The 17,586-nt window shown below is 41.9% G+C and overlaps 1 protein-coding gene across 1 annotated transcript; it reads right to left on the bottom strand.

Annotated features, from left to right (window-relative positions):
* Positions 1-9: 9 nt before the first annotated feature.
* ACAT2 (acetyl-CoA acetyltransferase 2) lies at positions 10-15,621 on the bottom strand. Its single transcript, XM_032772636.2, has 9 exons — positions 15,305-15,621; positions 12,966-13,100; positions 10,329-10,510; positions 8,524-8,641; positions 7,353-7,496; positions 5,897-6,019; positions 4,796-4,950; positions 1,186-1,296; positions 10-243 (listed from the first exon to the last, which is right to left on the bottom strand). Exons 1-9 carry the CDS (start codon positions 15,360-15,362, stop codon positions 76-78), a joined length of 1,194 nt encoding a protein of 397 aa, XP_032628527.1. The 5' UTR covers positions 15,363-15,621; the 3' UTR covers positions 10-75.
* Between the last annotated feature and the right edge of the window lie 1,965 nt (positions 15,622-17,586).

The following is a 17,586-nucleotide window of genomic DNA, read 5'->3' as shown; positions in this document are numbered from 1 at the left end:
TACAATTTAGACAAAGTGAATTTAGTTAATACCACTCTATAAATTGTTATACATTAGCAGTGAGAAAAGAATTGTTCATCTTTCTATGCACATAGCTATTCCCATCCCTCCTCCTATACAGAGAGCAGCAACACCACGTTTTCCAGCTGTTCGTTCCAGTGCATACAGAAGAGTAACAAGAATACGACAACCAGAGGCACCCAGAGGATGACCAAGGGCAACAGCCCCACCTTCAATGTTAACCTGAAAAATAAAATAAGCCTTATTTGTCATATGGATAATTTAATAAGAAAGACATGGTAGGTGAGGGTACTCATTTAATGGTCTAACTTGAGTTGGTGAAAGATAAACAAACTTTGGGCTAATACGAGAGTCCCTCACACCTACTTTGTGTCTCACATAACCTAGGATCAACATGGCTCCACCACTACTGCAAATAAGAAATAAACATCCTTCCAATAAATTGAGATAGTTTTAATGACCGGTAATTCAGGCTGTTTCCTGAAACATTTCCACTACCCCTTCCCTCTTTCTTGAGGTATTTTCTGGACATGTGGTACCACATGAAAGAAAACAGTGACTGTCAAGTGTTTAGACCACACTGACTAGTAGAAAAATAGTGAGGACTTTCCTTGTAGTTCTAACAAACCCCTCCTTATACTTAAATGATCTTATTTCCCCTCTGACAGTGGTTTGCAGAGTACGTTTTAGTTCTCAAATAATGCCCTGAATTACATCAGTACATCTGCAAAAAGAACAGGAGTACTTGTGCTACCTCTGCAAAGGAAACAGGCCCTAAAAAACTTGAGTTTGAAGTGCAGGCACAGATGCAATCCAGAATTACCTAAAGATTCTCACAGTGCATAGACTGTCAGTGTAACTGTTGCAGGAACTATCCAAACTTTAAGATGATAGCATACATTGCCTGCTGTAGCAGTAAAGCTCCTGTACAGTAAGATTAAAGGCCACTGTATGCTTTAATACAGTGGTTCTCAAACTTGTACTAGTGACCTCTTTCACAGAGCAAGCCTCTGACTGCAACGTCCCCTAAAATAAAAACACTTTTCTGTATTTAATGCTATTATGAATGCTAGAGGCAAAGTGGAGTTTGAGGGGGAGGCTGGCAGCTCATGACCACCTTTCTCCATATAGTAAAAAGAATTGCTGGGTTTTCCCTTTACATACCTTCTCTGGATTCAATTTCAGTTCTTTAGCTATTGCTGCAGCTAGTGATGTATAGGCTTCATTAATTTCAAACAAGTCAACTTGGTCCAGCGTCCAACCTGCTTTATCAACCTAGGAGATAACATTAAATATAATTGAAACAAGGAAACTGGACTTTAATGGCTTTTGGAGGGCCTTTGTTTCCTCACAACTTACTCTGCTTTCTGACTAAAGATATTATTGTGGCCTTAACACTCTCTTCTTAACTTTTGGCTCATTACCTACAAGTTTAGTGATTAAAGGAGGCAAGAGTTACAGAAGAGTTAGCCAATATCCACTAGCCTATACTTGATTACAATATGTCACTCTTTGAGGCAGTTGTGTGTGAACAATTTCAGTAGCTCTACAGTAACCCCAGCTGTAAGCTGTTTGCCATAGTGATCACTGGGTTAGTTCAGGAAGCCACCTATGACAAAGATAGGGACTTGCTGAGCTACCTCTTCCAAGCTCCATTGGTAGTGGCTGTATGCCAGGAATCTACCTGTAAATAGTGCTGTTAATAGAAATACAGCAGCACTATGGGATTTTATTTAAAAAACATGCCAAGTTTTGACAACCCTGCACATACTAGATCCTGGATATTTGAAAATATTTTCTGCTGATATTTTAAGGGAGATACTAACTTTACATTACATGGACTGTGGAGTGCTGTGAAATGCACCAACTTTTTTCCTTCTTGGCTTTCTCTTAAAAGTAATCTTGGGTGTCATAACCGCAGGAGGTCCGACATCCAGAAGAAGGGAGTTAAAAACATCTTGTTAAGACAAAAGCTTTTCTGAGAGCATCACTTAATTTCTAAACTTGGGGAAACTTTTGTTTTTTTCCTGCTTCAAGAGTCTCATTAAACTAGGAACAGGTCTGGCATGTTTTATGGAAGTCCCCCATCCCCAGTTTACCTTGCATCACTGTTGAATCTGCTTTGTCAGCTGAAAACATTTACTGCAGTGGCATTTCACAACCATTTGTATTCCTGTATCTCCTCAGGGTATACAATCAAGGCTCAGGACCCCATTTTGCTAGGTTTTGTCTAGATATTGAACAACTCCCTGCTTCAAACAATTTGCATCTCTTTAGAAACTATTCTGCTACTGCAATGCTAATATGCAGGGATCAGTCACTATCTATAATGCACAAGTGGCTTACAAGGTCCTCAAGCTGATATACCTATCAAATAGACAAAGTGACAGTTTAAACTTGTAATAGTTACAATGAAAGGATCTGGAATGTGCTTGTTTTTCATAATTTACTGGATGGCTATGAAGTGGTAGAGTCTATTATCCCCTCAAAGCTGTTCATACACAGACAGTACTTTCTGTTATTGTATTAAAAGCTTTAGTTTCTTTTTCCATTAAATATTATGCTTGGAGGGTGGGGTGAGAAAGTAAGACAGTAACAGCCTCCACAGCTCAGTTCTGCAGTTTTCAAAGAGTGGAAGTGTAGAGTAAGAGGATGGTATACCTCAGATCTATCTACCTTGGAAAATAACAGACTTCACCTTCTGAAGCTTAGCATCTCCCAGACACCATTCTGATATGGATGGGCTATTCCGCCTCCTGTCTATAGTCTTCAGAGACAGTTCAAAGCTGTAGCACAGCTCAGGCTACCCATGCTCCCTTTTCTGGCCTGCTGTCAGATCTTCTGCCTTCAAGTGATGGATCACCTTGTGCCTGACTTTTCTTTGCCAACTTATTACATCTGTTTTTACAGGCAGTAGCATGCAGCCTTTCTTCTCCCTCCTGGATCAGTGGGGTGATCTCAGCTCCCTGGAGCCAGTATTACAGCACCTCCCTGCCCCCTTCTCAGGCATGGCAACGCTGTTGTGCAAATGCTGAGCTAAATCCAAGCAGTGTTCTATTTGGAAGGCAGCTTACAGGCTCTTTGGAAGATGAATTGGGTTCTGCCTGTTCTCATTCAAACTTTGCACTCCCAGGGCTTTGAGTCAGACAGACATGCTAGATTCCCACCCTTCCTCCAGGAAGCCATGACAAACAGAAAAGCCTGATCTGGAGATACAGAATGGGGAGAGACTCCAAGGATGCGTTCAGCCAGACAGCTCAGTGTGAGTCCTGGGTCAGAACAGGACCAGAAAGAAAAACCCTTAAAGGGCATCAGGTCCGTGTCTCCCCTCAGCCCTAGAGTCCTAAGTTCTTGAGGGAGAAAAGCAAGACTCATGCTTAGCTCCTTTCCAGCACAAGTCAGGAAATTCCAAAGATGAAACCCCATCCCCCAGGTAAGGGCAGTGGCATCCTGAGGGGGAGGCCATTAAGGGAGAGAGATCCAGAGAACTTTGCATAAAGTAAGATGCAAAACGGCCACAACTGAACAGCAACACCTACAAAGTGGGCCAAAAACTTCAAAAAGGAAAAGAAAAGGTTTAAAAATCCTAAGAGTTCTCTGATGCAAACACCTAGATGGATCCAGCTATGCACTATTGAGACAAACAAGGCATTAGGTGCTCCTGTTCCAGATGGCATCAAAATGCACTCCAAAAGACCTATTGCAACTGCATAGAAAGGGCTCGTACTTCCACTACAGAAATCTGCAAGGCAGCCACATGTCCATCATTTAACACTTATCAGCTGCTATGAAATGGACTTTCTCCAGTAATGGCACTGCCATTTTGGGAAGTTAACCCTGAGGGGTCTTCATTATATCACTGTTTTTCTCATGCCTCCCTACTTCTGTTCACTGCTCACTACTTCCATTATGTATCAGACCTGTGGAAGATGCTGAACTGCAATGTTAGATTTCTCACCTGATTATTTCCTTTCTGCTACCAGTGTCTCCCACAATTCTACCCTCTGTGGGTGGCTTCCTAGGCAAGGGGCAGTATTTAATTTTGATAACTATGCTTGTTCGCTGTAATCTACTGTATAATCGGCTTTGTCGTCATTGTTAGCAATCATACTCAAGTTTTTACACAACTTTGGAATGAACTGTCTGGCAACAGGCCAGAAAAGGGGGCATGGCTAGCACAGGCTGTGCTACAGCTTTGAACTGTCTTAAAATACTACTTCATCTACCTTGTCTCTCTAATATCCTGGGACCAACATGGCTATAAGCACACTGCATCCAGAAACAGCAGACAGGAGGCGAATAGCCCATATGTATCACGATTGTGGGAGATACTACTGTACTAGCAGAAAGGAAATCAGGAAAGCAATGTACCTTTCCTGATATTTCTAAGAGGTTTAAAAAAAAAAGAAAAAGGCCATAACCTCCATTAAAGAGAACCTCTGTTGTTCATCTTTAGAAGAGTTACTGTTAAGATAAAGCTTTGTGTATGACAATTGGGAGGCATTCCATAAACTAGGCTCGTTTCTACTTTTGACCCATTTATAAACTTCCCTGAAAAACAACAATACAGATACTAGCCCTAGCAAAAAAGAATCAATGTTTCACATGTTCTCATGCCTTTAAATCTTGTTTGTGACTGTCTCCATTATAGAACCGTTTGGCGCTACATTTTTGTCATTTCTTTGAGAAAAACTAAGTCTGGACAGTCAAGGGGAGACATGTCTTAAACAAGTATTTCAAAGTGAACAGTAATGTTTCTTCTCATATTACTTACAGCTTTCTTTATTGCTGAGATAGGTCCTACTCCCATGATGGAAGGGTCTAAACCCACTTGAGCCCAAGACACAATTTGTGCCAAAGGTGTAAGACCTCTTCTAGCAGCTTCCGACTCCTTCATAAGAATGACAGCTGCAGCCCCATCATTCACACCTGCAGAACAATGAATTGCTTTCAGTTTATTATTTTCAAACACCTACAACTGTGATTTTGTTAGACTCTTCTCAGTAAGCAGATGATGGGTCTCTCTCCTAAAGAGTTAGTCAAATTATAGGCTTGACAAGCAAGAGAGTACACAGGTTATAGATATCAAGGCTGGGGTAAATCAGTATAGCCCCTTTGGTTTTGGTGGCGATATGACAGTTTACATCAGCAGGCCAAAGGTTACTCAGATTAGGTGCATACATATTTAGGTGAGGGGGGAGTTATGTGATGTTTACTTTCTGTAAGTGATGCTGTGGAAGCAAGGTTTTACTGAGAGTGGAAAGGAAAGGGTGACGGCTGTGCTGAATAGATTTTGGAAGCATATGGTAAGCATAGGAGGCAGCATGGAAGAAGGCATTGAGACCACCATGGAAAAGTTTAGTTCCATGATAATGGTGACTTCTTAGTGTTGGGTGTTTTATTTTCCTATTTATGGCTACTGAATGTGCAGGAAAACCACTGGGGTCCACTAGAGGGCCTGAAGAAGAATTCATTTTATAGTGGAACAAGCAAAAATACCAAGATAAGGAAATGAAAAGGGGAGGAATACAGGAATGATCTAAATACAGTTAGACTAAGAAATAGAAATATGAGGCACTAGGGAATGTGGACACTGCCAAAATATGTCAGTAATAAAAGCACTGACAACTTCATGTCATGACAGGCTGTTGCGGGTTGAATTCTGGCACTGATGCAAAAATCAAGTCTCCACTGCACAACATCTCAGTATAGCAGGGAGAAAGCACCACGCATATGCAAGTTCTCACATGTGCACTTGAACTCAGGGTTGTATTTCCTTGTACAGTAGTACACACTGTATATGATGCAAACAAAATCCGGCGCTGCTTGCAATTGCTGGCCTACTTACTGCATTTTGTTTTACCCATCTACAAACCTGAGGCATTAGCTGCAGTTACTGTCCCAGTTCCATCGGTCAGAAAGCAAGGCTTTAACTTCGCTACTGTTTCCAAGGTGCTTCCATGGCGAGGATGCTCATCTGTTTTAACTTCTACAGGACCTGCAAAATGGTCAGACATGAATTTGAGATCAATTCTGTGCAATTTTACATTTGTAAAGGGGTTCTAAATGGACAAAAATAGCCTCTAGAACAAAAACTACAGAGAGTAACTTCTAAGTAGTGGCCAGTCAGGAATATTTTACACATAACTGAGAGTGAAGAAGGAGGGAGGAAGGGATGTGTTTAATTTTTCCAGTTCATAACTGTCAGGGTTATAACAACAATATACAAGAACTTCAAGTTTCTATTTTAGCCCCATAATCTCTTATTCCTTTAGAAGCTGATTTCTTTCCAGGTGCTGGTAGCAGTATGTATGGCTACTTTACACCTGGGTTTTCTGAAACAAGCCCCAACTGCAAAATTTGCCTGCCTGTTCAAAAGCAATTATCCTACCTGCTATTCCCTAATCATCTTTCTGCTAGGCTGGCTCTTTTGGGAATGGATACTTGTAGGGTTCTTAAAATTTGAGAGTTAAGCTGCATTAATATTATCCAGAAGCCTTACATGGTTTAGCTTGGGCTTTTTCCTTCTCCCTTTACTGACTGTGCAGTTAACAATCACATATCGTGCCGTTAAGCTAACTCCAAAGCTATTTTACGAAGTCCATTAAGTGCAAAGAAATGCTATGATATGCTCTGGGTGTTCTTCAACAGACTAATGAATGTAAGGAGTGTGAGGTTAGCACAAAAGATGTGGAACTCTCCTCCCATCCCCACCCAAAAGTGGATCCCAGAATCAGTCAACTGTCAAAGGGCCTACCTGTACAAAGAAAGGCACCCCAAGACTTTAAAACAAACAAACAAACAAAAAAAAGACAAACAAGATTAAGAAGGTGACAGGCTTTGAGAAAATCCACAAACTACTGGTTGTAACAGAATGACTCTCTAGGTTTTTTCATTATTTCTTTCACCAGTGAGGGAGGTTTATGCACTGAATATCATGGTGAGTGTGAACATGTTTTAAACTTAGCATAATACTCAGGACCCGATTCTACAACTGGCTCCATGTGGGCAGGAACCCCATTGAAGTCAGGGATCCACCCAGAAAGAAGGGGTTGTAGGATCAGTAACAATCATATTTCATATATTTGATGAGTTACATTTGGAAATTCTGAACACACATCAGTGTTCTTCCACCTTCTCTCTCTCATTTCAAAGAAATCAACAATGGGGGAAGCCTTGCCCTTTCTTAAAGATTGAAAAGAGGAGCCCTCCTGTCTGTAAAATAGGTTTTCCACAAAGACACCATTCATTAACTTGAATGGACAGTCAGTCCCAGATACTCCAATGCCAGCTTTTATTTATTTAATTACACACACACACACACACCCTACCTTTCCTAGAAGGCACAAGAACAGGAACAATTTCTTTATCAAAGTAGCCAGCTTTCTGTGCACTCTCTGCCTTGTTCTGTGACTCTACAGCAAGTTCGTCTTGTTCCCTTCTGCTAACTTGCCATTGCTTGGCCACATTTTCAGCTGAAATAAAACAAAATGCCAGTTTTAAGAAAAAATTAGATCATTTACTCTTAGCAGCAAGTTTGCTAAGTCTTAAGTTAAAATTCCAGCAAGCCAATTAGACTGTGTTTGCCGGTAGCAGTCAGTAGTTGAGCTTACAGAACAGTGTTCATTCTGAACTCCTGTTTTCACTTCCTTGTGACTTTCTGCTACATTCTTTTGGGGCTGAATATTTCCATATTTGATCTCCATACAGAATCGCTTTAAAGAAAAAATTCTGAGCAAGCAAAATCATCCAGTGTTCATTATTGCTCTGAACAGTTGTGTTCAAATATCTCTGCAGCAATTGTACCCTGGAAAGACTGTACCATAGATACACTATTTTCATAAAATCAGAGGTTGAAGACTCATTACCTCTTCCAGCGCAGAACTGTTTCCTACACATTCATACCTGTTCTCCAGTATTCTGTCCTTGTACTTAGATGTTTGGGGAAAAGGAATTTAAAATTTGAATTCACAGAGATTAAATTTTAGATGATATCTGTTGCAAAGCATTATATCATTGTTATCTGATATAGAGTATTATGGGACAACATGCTGAAGAGAGAAAACAGGTACAGCAGACCAAAAAATGTTTTCCTCACAACTAACTGTGTTAGCTCAGATAGGAAGTATCCTTTCCAAGTCAATTTTGTAATATGGTAACACACAAAAGGGAAAATGAATGTGAACTTGTAGATATAGTCCATTTCTTAACCATTGCTTAATATCTATTGCCTTGAAGTATATGTAAATCATACATTAAAGTTTCCAGAATTTGTTTATACTGCACTCCCACCCCCTTGCTAATTTACAGTTAACTTTTCAGAACTAGAGTAAATAGTGGATTCTCTGTAACTCGAAATCGTAGTAAGCCCGTAACCTCTGGCTGAGTTATTGGAGCAGCTGCAGGAGGTTCTGTGGCCTGTAATGTGCAGAAGGGCAGATTAGAAAATCATGATGGTCCCTTCTGACCTTAAAGTCTTGGACTCTAACTGCTACTACTTACCTGTTATACCCATGTGATACTGGCAAAATGCATCTGTAAGACCATCACAGATGATACTGTCCTGCAATGAGACCTCCCCCATTTTCACTCCAGCTCTCATATGAACTAAGTGAGGAGCCTGTAAATAAGATATTTTGAGAGAAATTTAGAAGTATGGTTAATTCTTTCCAGCAAAGCCTCCTCTCACATCCAATCCCCTCATCAAAAAGTCTGACCTTGATCTGATGGCCGAAAGGAATCCTCTCTGGTATAATGAATAAAAGACTACCAGAATAACCAGCAGAGGAGGGGACACCCATTAGTTCTAGGGTTTTTCCAACCACCAAGTGAACTCTCTCATTCCAAGGTTTTCAGTCTGAAAGGGAGTCAGCAGAAGGCACTTGGTGGCCCTTGGAGAACAGACAGTTCACATATGAGAAATGTAGGCTTCAGATTACTTCTGCACCTGGGCCTCCTGCAGAGCAAGAAGCAATACTGCCTTTGCCTGTTGCCAGGAGTAAACTATTCACTGTCATGGCGATGGAGGGAAGTTACAATAGGTTTGAACTATACATTAAAACACAGTGTAATCAGTCTTGTCTCCAACATTTCCATTCCCTCTTTGTTTAAGCCAGACATTGCATTTATAATTATTGTCAACTAAGGAAGTTTAGAAACTGAAGACACTCTAAATTCACCCCCAGAGCATGGACATAGAGAAATAAACCAATTTCATCAGAATTTACAAAAAGTTATCTTAATGTTTTCTATCATCACTCCAAATGTATCCCCACCACCAAAAACTATGTGTCAGTATCTATCATCCTAAATAGCAACGCCCAAGAAAAAAGGTTGTCAAGTAGTCTACCTTCAGTTCAGAAGGATTCATTCTGATCAAACAGGGTTCATATCAGCACTAGTTTCATTTCTACACACTAAGGTTCCAGATGGTCCGATTTAAATCAGATTACTCAGGTGAGTAAGAGTTACAGGACTGGGCCCAAAGGGTCTGATCTAGGGCCCAACAAAGTCAGTGAAAAGATTCCCATTGATTACAATGGGCTTTGGATCGGGTCTTAAGTGAATCTCTCTTTGAATTTCCTCTTTCTAGATTTTAAGGAGGAACACTAGATACATCAATAGTATACACAATATTATTTTCACATCACGTGCAGCCTCATAACAGGGTCAGTTTATTAGATCTGTCATACTAAAATTCCTGAATCACATTTTGAATTTCAGTAAAGGGTTAATCCAAGTTATGAACCACTACAACTATATCCTGACTTTCATTTTATATCATTCATTCTATATGAATGTTTACTAGATTACATCTAGAAATAGTCTCACTAGGGGGGGAAAAAAAAAAAGGATTGCTCAAATGGATAGTTGGAGGATACTAATGAAGGAGAAAAAATTCTTGACAGTATTGAAATTTCAAAAGAAGCATTTAAGGACAACTCTGCCTCACAATCACTAAAGAGATATTGGTTAGGGGAAGAGGACAAATATAACAGATGTATTAAAAAAGATGTCTACAAAAGTAATGGTAACTTTTAACGAAGTTTAATCTGCAATGGAAATACAAAAACCTAAATCAAAAAAATAAATGGACAACAAATACATAGACTAATTCCATATTGTTACTCACTTGCAACTCCAGCTGAGCTCATTAAGAGTTCCAGTTGTCCAAAAAACAAAGGAAAAGTGCAAAACATTTCCTCTCTGAAGATTTTTCTACCAGATTATTCAAGTTTTAAAATCAAATAGTAAACCTGAAGTCATGAGTGACCCTTTGTTATTTCCAAAAGGGACTATTGCCTCACCTTGCTCATGCTTTCCATGCCTCCTGCCACTACAATGCTGGAATCTCCTATCAATATGGACTGAGCCCCCAACCATACTGCTTTCAGGCCTGAGCCACATATCATCTGACAGCTCCAAGCTGGTACAGCATATGGGATTCCTGCACCAACACTGGCCTGCCTTACAGGATTCTGACCAGCACCTGCAAGAATTACAGAATTGAACACATGCAAACGTAAGTAGTTCAACATATACATTCTGCTACTCTTGAGAAGTGACAGCCAGATTCCCCCGCCCCACACACACACATTTAGAGTTCATTCCCAGCGATGAATGGCGGTTAAGAGGGGTTATCTAACTGAGCTCCTATTGGACAAGAGGAAGAAAATTATAAGGTCTTTTTTAGAAATGGGATAACTCATGGTTTTGCTCACATGACTTTCATGGTTAGAAATGAAGAGCACTCTTCCAAGTGGGATTCTGTAATTGCCTAAAGTGATTTCTCAGGTAAGTTTGGTTGGGTTTTTTTATTGGTTTTTTTTTAAAGACCCCTCACACACAGCTTAATTTGAGCAACAGCACATCCATCACAATGTGCTCTAAGGATTTGTTGCAAGCTCTCCCCATGCACTGGTGTCGCGACTGCCTTTGAAGGACTCAAAGCAGAGCAGAGCAGACAGAAGACTATTCTACCAGGCGCTGCTGCGCTCTTTGTCAGAGAGGGCTTTATCTACACTACAGACACAAGAGTCAGGGGAACCAGTTGCAGTTTATGGCAAAGGTCCTGTCTGTTATATTTGGTCACTGGATTATATCTTTGGATATGAGTTTTATTTGCTATCTGTAGCAAAGACAGGTAAAAGATTTGCAAAATTAGATACTTCCACAATTTGCTGTAAATAATTCATATTTACAGCCTGCTTTCCATTGGTTACAGATTTCAGGCAAATGTGTGACTTAACTATATTTTTTTTTATTAAACTAAATAGACATATGCCATTTTATTTATTACTAGCTCAAACTTCTTGGATATTCTACATGACAGTTAAGAATGGCCAAATATTATCATATACCCCTTAGGAAATGGATAAAGCTCAAGCATATAGCAAGAGTCATAAAAGCTTTCATTCTTTGCTCTGTAACCTCTGATGGTTACACAGCAAAGTACTGCATATTACAGAAAGCATTCTTCAACTCGATGTCTTCAGGCCAAAGCAGTGCCTGTTCCTTTGTATAAAAGTCACTAATAAAAGAAGAGTGTGCACACCATTCAGTGAATTACATAATATAGGAGACAAAGAATTGAGCTCTATTTTAAATTAAAGAAAACAGATAAAGGCACGTGTATTAGAATTTACAGTTCGAATAACCCAAAGCTATGTAAGAAGCCATTAAAGTGGCCTCCTTTAACAGCTGCATTTCCATCAAATCAAAATAATCTGAAGCTTCTCTTTATGGGATTTTAACCCAAGGATTATTTCTATAGCATCACAGGTGTATATATTGTATTACAGACAGATACAATGCAGCTCTTTGCCTTGAGAAGTTTCCAGTTAAAGTCAGACTTACCATGGCAAGCAATGATTAACAAGGACATGAGAGGAGGCTGGTTACAATAATGAAAGGTGACAGCCTGTGGTTAGTGTTACATACCCACTTAGATAATTCCTCTTTGGATTAAAAGAAAAATAAGTTAAGTATCTAGGCTCTATGCAGTGTCCAGACTAAAGGTTGGGGGTAAAGTCAGGATCTGCTTTCTTCAGTCCCTAAATGCCAACAATATTAATCAATACTATTCTTAAAATGAAAATTTTAAAATTCACATATTTCAATGGAACAGTAAAATAGGGACTTGATTGTATAGCGGAGAACAAATCCCATCAAATATCATTACAATATTCCACTAGATCAGGGGTTGGCAATCTTTTTGGCCCAAGGGCCACATCTGGCATCCAGGGCCATGAATGTAGGGCTGGGGCAGGGAGTTGGGTGCAGGAGGGAATGCAGGGTGTGGGAGGGCGTGTGGTGTGCAGGAAGGGGCTCAGGGCAAGGGGTTGGGGCAGAGGAGGGGTGTGGGGTGTACAAGGGGGCTTAGGGCAGGGGGTTGGGGTACAGGAGGGGTGCAGGGTGCGGCAGAGGGTTGGGGTGCAGGCAGGAGGCTCAGGGCAGGGAGTTTGGGTATGGAGTGCACGAGGGGTTCAGTCTCCGGCCCAGCGCTGCTTACCTGGAGCAGCTTCACATGCACCAGGGCCAGGAGAGGCTCCCTGCTTGCCTGTCTGCCTGCCCTGGCCCCGTGCCACTCCTGGAAGTGGCTGGCACCATGTCCCTGCGGCCTCAGGGGGCAGGCAGAGGGCTCCACGCACTGCCTTTTCCTGTGGGTACCTCCCCTGAAGCTCCCATTGGCCACGACTCCCCATTGCCCTAGGGGCCGCAGGGATGTGGTGCCAGCTGCTTCGCAGAGTGGCGCAGGGCCCACGGCACCACAGGGGTGGCAATCCTGCGGGCCAAATCCAAAGCCCTGAGGGGCTGATCCAGCCCGTGGGAAGTAGTTTGGCCACCCCTGCACTAGATAGTCTCTCATCGTAAAACTAAAGGAAAAAATCTTTTCGTTCCAATGCCTTTCTGTACAAGTGTTGAAGAATTCATTAAAAAAATACCTGCTGTCAAGACGTGTCCAAATATCACCTCAGACACTTCTTCCGGATTGACATTTGCCCTCTTCAGTACTTCTTTAATGACAACAGAGCCCAGTTCATGGGCATGCATTGTGGACAGGGCACCATTAAAGGAGCCTACATAAAAAACAATTCATTAGATTTTTATGTCAGCGTTACACTACTTTTTTTTTTTTTAAATGCCAGGACTCCAAAAGAGAGATTCTGAGGAAATATTGCCCAAGATTTCACTTGACGACTTGAGAGAGAGAGAGAATTAGTTTTTGCCTTTGGGATTCTTTTTGCTCCTCCTCAGGTCAGAGTCAATGCAGGAGGAAAAGAACAGAGGAAATAAAACATCTAGTTTACATTGATCAGAGCAGCACAACAAAAATAGAAGGAACTCAAGGATGATATTCAACAACTAGTGCCATTACCTGATCTAGTCTAATCTACATTTTAAGACAGAGTACATCAGCAGAATATTTGAATTATTTATCTGCTAAAGGGTCTTTCTAAACCCATTTTTCGTTCTGCCTAGTGTTCTTTAGAAGTATAGTGCTGTGGTACGTCAAAGTCTATCATGCCTTTCTTTTGGTTAATTCTTTGAGGGGAGCTGAAGTTGTAGGGGAAAAGTAAGGTTTTAGGCGTATCATTTCAACTGAATACTATGTTGGGGGGGGGGGGAGAATGCAATTTCCAGACTGAAAAAAAGTCATCTAGGATCACCATTTGATCTAGCCAAAAACTGTGTGGGGAGCTTAAAATGTAACTATATGACCTAAATATCAGTGAACCATAAAATACTTTTCCAGGCTACCATTCCTTACTGTATCCTTAGAATCCCCCCCCACATATACCCGAACTAGTTCTATTTAGGAATCACAATCTATTTTGTTTATATTATTTTCTCACTCTCTCAAAAAAGGAGAGAGTTTAATGATTTTTTTTCCACCAGAGAAGTTTACATTCTATTTGGAAAAAATCTTTAATTAATTTATCCAGGACAGGAAGGAGAGGTGGCTGGTATACACTGTTTTTATGTATTTTAATATTATTCTGTCCAATATATATTTGTTTTTTTAATTCATTAGCCACACTTGAGTATCACCTCTCCCATCAGTACCTTGGAAGGGTACAGGAATCAGAGAGAACACAAAGATAAAATCATCATGAATATTTATGAAGTAGTGTTCAAGGAAATTCTAGACAGACTGGACACACTTTATCTCAGTTTACCAATTCCTTAAACAAATGGCTACAGGTAACCTTACATTTCTACAATTAGCCTAGAACAAGCATAATAAAACACTTCAAGAAAACAGACTTTACAAAGAGAATAAAAGGTCAAGTCACCTTTATCAAGTCATCTGGTCAGGGGCCAGATGCGCCCCTGACACTTATTCCTTCACAGAAGGAATTTCATTGAATGAGAAGGCTCTTGTCCTTGTCTTTAAGTGTTTTGGTTTATACCTCTCAAATACTGGCTGGTATGTTATGTGCATGCTACTCACATCCTTGAATCTTTGCATTATGTTTATTTTACAGACCTTCCCCCTACAGAAAGTGCTGGCCTCAGGCCAAACGAAGAGGGATTGTTTGCTTTCTCTTTAATACAACCCACACACTACATAAAATTAACCTAGTAACACATCAGCTCCTCCTCTTTGGACTCCCCGATGCTGCTGAATGAAACACTTTACAGTGCCTCTGGCAGCCGATTATGGTTCCACGCGGCGTAACCAAATCAGAGCAAGAGCAACCATTCAGGACGCCGGCGAAGCAATCAGCAAACCTTACAACGTGGCTCGATAGCTTCTGTCCAATCAGTGCAAGGCACGCGCAGGGCCTGGGAGGAGTCTCCCTTCGCCCACACTGATGGCCTTAAGCTGCTGCAAGGATGGGAGCGAGCAGCTCAGCAGCACCTGCCTTCTCCCCAAGCCGCATTCACAGAAATAAGACCAACAAAGGACAGTGCACGTCTACAGGACCTTCCGTCTCCAAGGCTCCCCAAAGCACCCCGTAACCTACGGGCAGCACCCCTCGCGTGCCCCAGAAACACACCTACCTGGCTGGTGGGAGGGGGCAACAAAGCAGCAAAGCGGCTTAAGCGACCCTCTCCCGCAGCGTCCGCGGGGCTGCACGGCAGCCTCTGAGCGGAGCGCACACACATGCACTCGCCCAAACACTGCACAAAGCGGAGGCCCGTGCAGGAGCACACAGGGACCCCCTGCCATCTGCAGCCGCTGGATCAACGCCCCAACTCCCCCGCCACCACCGCCTGTAGCTTCTGCAGGGGGCAGCGGGAAGGGATGGCTCTGCCGCACGATGGAGCCGCTTACCGACAGGGGTTCTTGCAGCAGAAACAAGCACCACCGCTTCCGAGCCTCCCGCGTTCATGATGGCAACAGCCGGACTCCCAGCCCTGCTCCTGCTCCTGCTGCCTCGCTGCTTGCCCGATGGACTCTGAAACTGATCTTCCAGTCCCTTTGCCTCCCGAGCACCTTTGGCAGGGAGGCGCTAGACTAGGGAAGCAGGAGCATCACATGACAGACACGGGGGAGGAGTGTTGCCGTAGGACAGGCCACGTGATCTTCTCTCCTGATTTTCCAAAAGGGAAGTAATTTGTCCTGGGGTATTGGGTGCTCAATTCATGGTCTCCTATGAGTGGGCCAGTATGTACTAGAGCTAAAACTGACTGAGAGTTAGGGAGGCTGCTGATTGCTGACACCATTCTTAAAAGCTGTAGCATGGGCTGGACCTATTTGGATTGCAGACAGGACTTCAGCCTTGCTACCAGAGGCACAATCCTGCTCCATCTATGCTACAGTTATACACAGTTAAATATTATCCTGGTGTTGGTGTCACTAGGCATAAATCTAGGTAGCTCAGGAGGGTGGAAGATCATGAGTGCTGATGAAGCCCTCCTGCTCAGGCCTCAATGAACCATTGTTCCTGCATGTTAAACACTTTGTGTAACCTAGTGTAACTTAATGTACTAATAGCTGCAAAAATGTAGGGTTAGCAGTTAGTTTTTGGTTGTAATAGTTTTCTGCTGTAATACATTGAAGCTAGGCTAAAGCACGCTCAAGGCCGTTTTAAGATACTGTGTACATGTCTCAGCAGCAGAGAGGGGGGAGGAAGGGGGAAGACAAAAAGATTGAGTGAAAAAAAGATACTGCAGCTGGATGGGAAAGGAGGGGGGAGTGAAAGATCAGCTAGTCATCAAGAAAATTTTTGTAGTAAACAACTGAGATATAAAAGGAAGAAACTGCTTGTTTTAGGTGTGCAGGATTTGAGATTGCATTCTCCCTCGCACCTTATTTGAGCTCAAATAAACTTGTGTTTTGCTTCTCCACCCTGCTGTGTTCATTGGCGCTACGCACTCTGGGCCACGAACCGCTGTTGCTTAGCCTCTGGCACTTTGTGCCGGCAACACTGGCTTGGTTATATTTAAGTGTGACATAGGCCTGCACATGCCATATTGGCCACTCCAGTATTAATAATCATGAGTCAGGCCCTCAAAAGGTATAGGGTTAGCTTAAAAATCATGAGATTTAAAACAAAAATACTAAATGGTGGTTTCTTTTAATTTGCTAAATAAAATACTAAATGGTGGTTTCTCTTAATTTGCCTACTATTTTTTCAGCTTTTAGGGTTGACATTTTCAAGCTTTTCTCCATAACCATAAAGGCTTTCTCCCCAATGAAAGCTGACATTCTTACATAATCACTTGGGACTGAGGCTAAACACCAAAAAAACCCACCAAATATCATGAGGTTTGTGATAAAATGACAGTTTAGGATGCAATTCTGCCTGCATCCATTCCACTGGCTTTCGGGTACCAGTCTCTGTTCCTGAAACAGCTCCACGAAGTAGTGGCCTGTGGGAGACTTAGAATGGCCTCCTGGGAGCACAGGGAATTCTACGAAAAGAGGTATCATTCTCCTAATTTGAAGGGCCCCTCCAATAAGCCTCCAGGCACTAGTATAATTTCCAAATCTTTTTCTCAAAACAGTGTCTAGAGTAAATACTCAAGCCTAGATCCACAAAGATATTTAGGCTACTAACATTCACTGAAATTACTGTGAAATCTGATTCCACTCTGAAATCAGTGGACATTAGAAGCCTAAATACCTTTGAGGATCTGGGCTTTGGTTCTCACTCTTTGCTCAGCTTTTGAAAAGTAATTGTGAGGCATCAGGGCCAGCTGCAGCAAGATAGCTGGGAGTGTTTCAGCAATGCCTGTAGATAGTTACAGACCAATCATATGTCTACATTGCAAAATTATTTGACCTAAATTATGGTGATGTACAGCCACCACAGTAATTAAATGGGTTTTGCATGTCCAAACTATTCTTGTCTCAGTGGTGTGCGTCCTCACCAGAAGCGCTTGCACCAATTTAACTGTCAGTGTGGGATGGCTTCTGAAAGGCGGAAACAGTAGATGTAAGCAATGCAGTGTGTATTCTGTCATTGCGTCAACCTGACTACATCAACACTGATGCTATGCCTCTCATGGAGGTGGAGTTATTAAGTCAATGTAGTAGGTGAGTTATCAGCGGGAGCAACACTTTAGTGTAGATGCTCATAGAGTTAGGTCGATGTAAGCTGCCTTACGTTG

The sequence above is a fragment of the Chelonoidis abingdonii genome, chromosome 3 (assembly GCF_003597395.2).
Source record: "Chelonoidis abingdonii isolate Lonesome George chromosome 3, CheloAbing_2.0, whole genome shotgun sequence".
NCBI classification, from domain to species: Eukaryota; Metazoa; Chordata; order Testudines; family Testudinidae; genus Chelonoidis; species Chelonoidis abingdonii.
Note: the sequence above shows the minus strand (reverse complement) of the source record. Positions and strands in the feature narration are given on the sequence as shown.

Coding starts and splice junctions, on each gene's coding strand:
- ACAT2 (XM_032772636.2), bottom strand. CDS start 15,362: ATGAACGCGGGAGGCTCGGAAGCGGTGGTGCTTGTTTCTGCTGCAAGA. Junction 4,951..5,896: donor AACTGCAGCTAATGCCTCAG/GTTTGTAGATGG, acceptor ATTGTTCTGCAG/GTGTGAATGATGGGGCTGCA. Junction 244..1,185: donor TGAAATTGAATCCAGAGAAG/GTATGTAAAGGG, acceptor TTTATTTTTCAG/GTTAACATTGAAGGTGGGGC.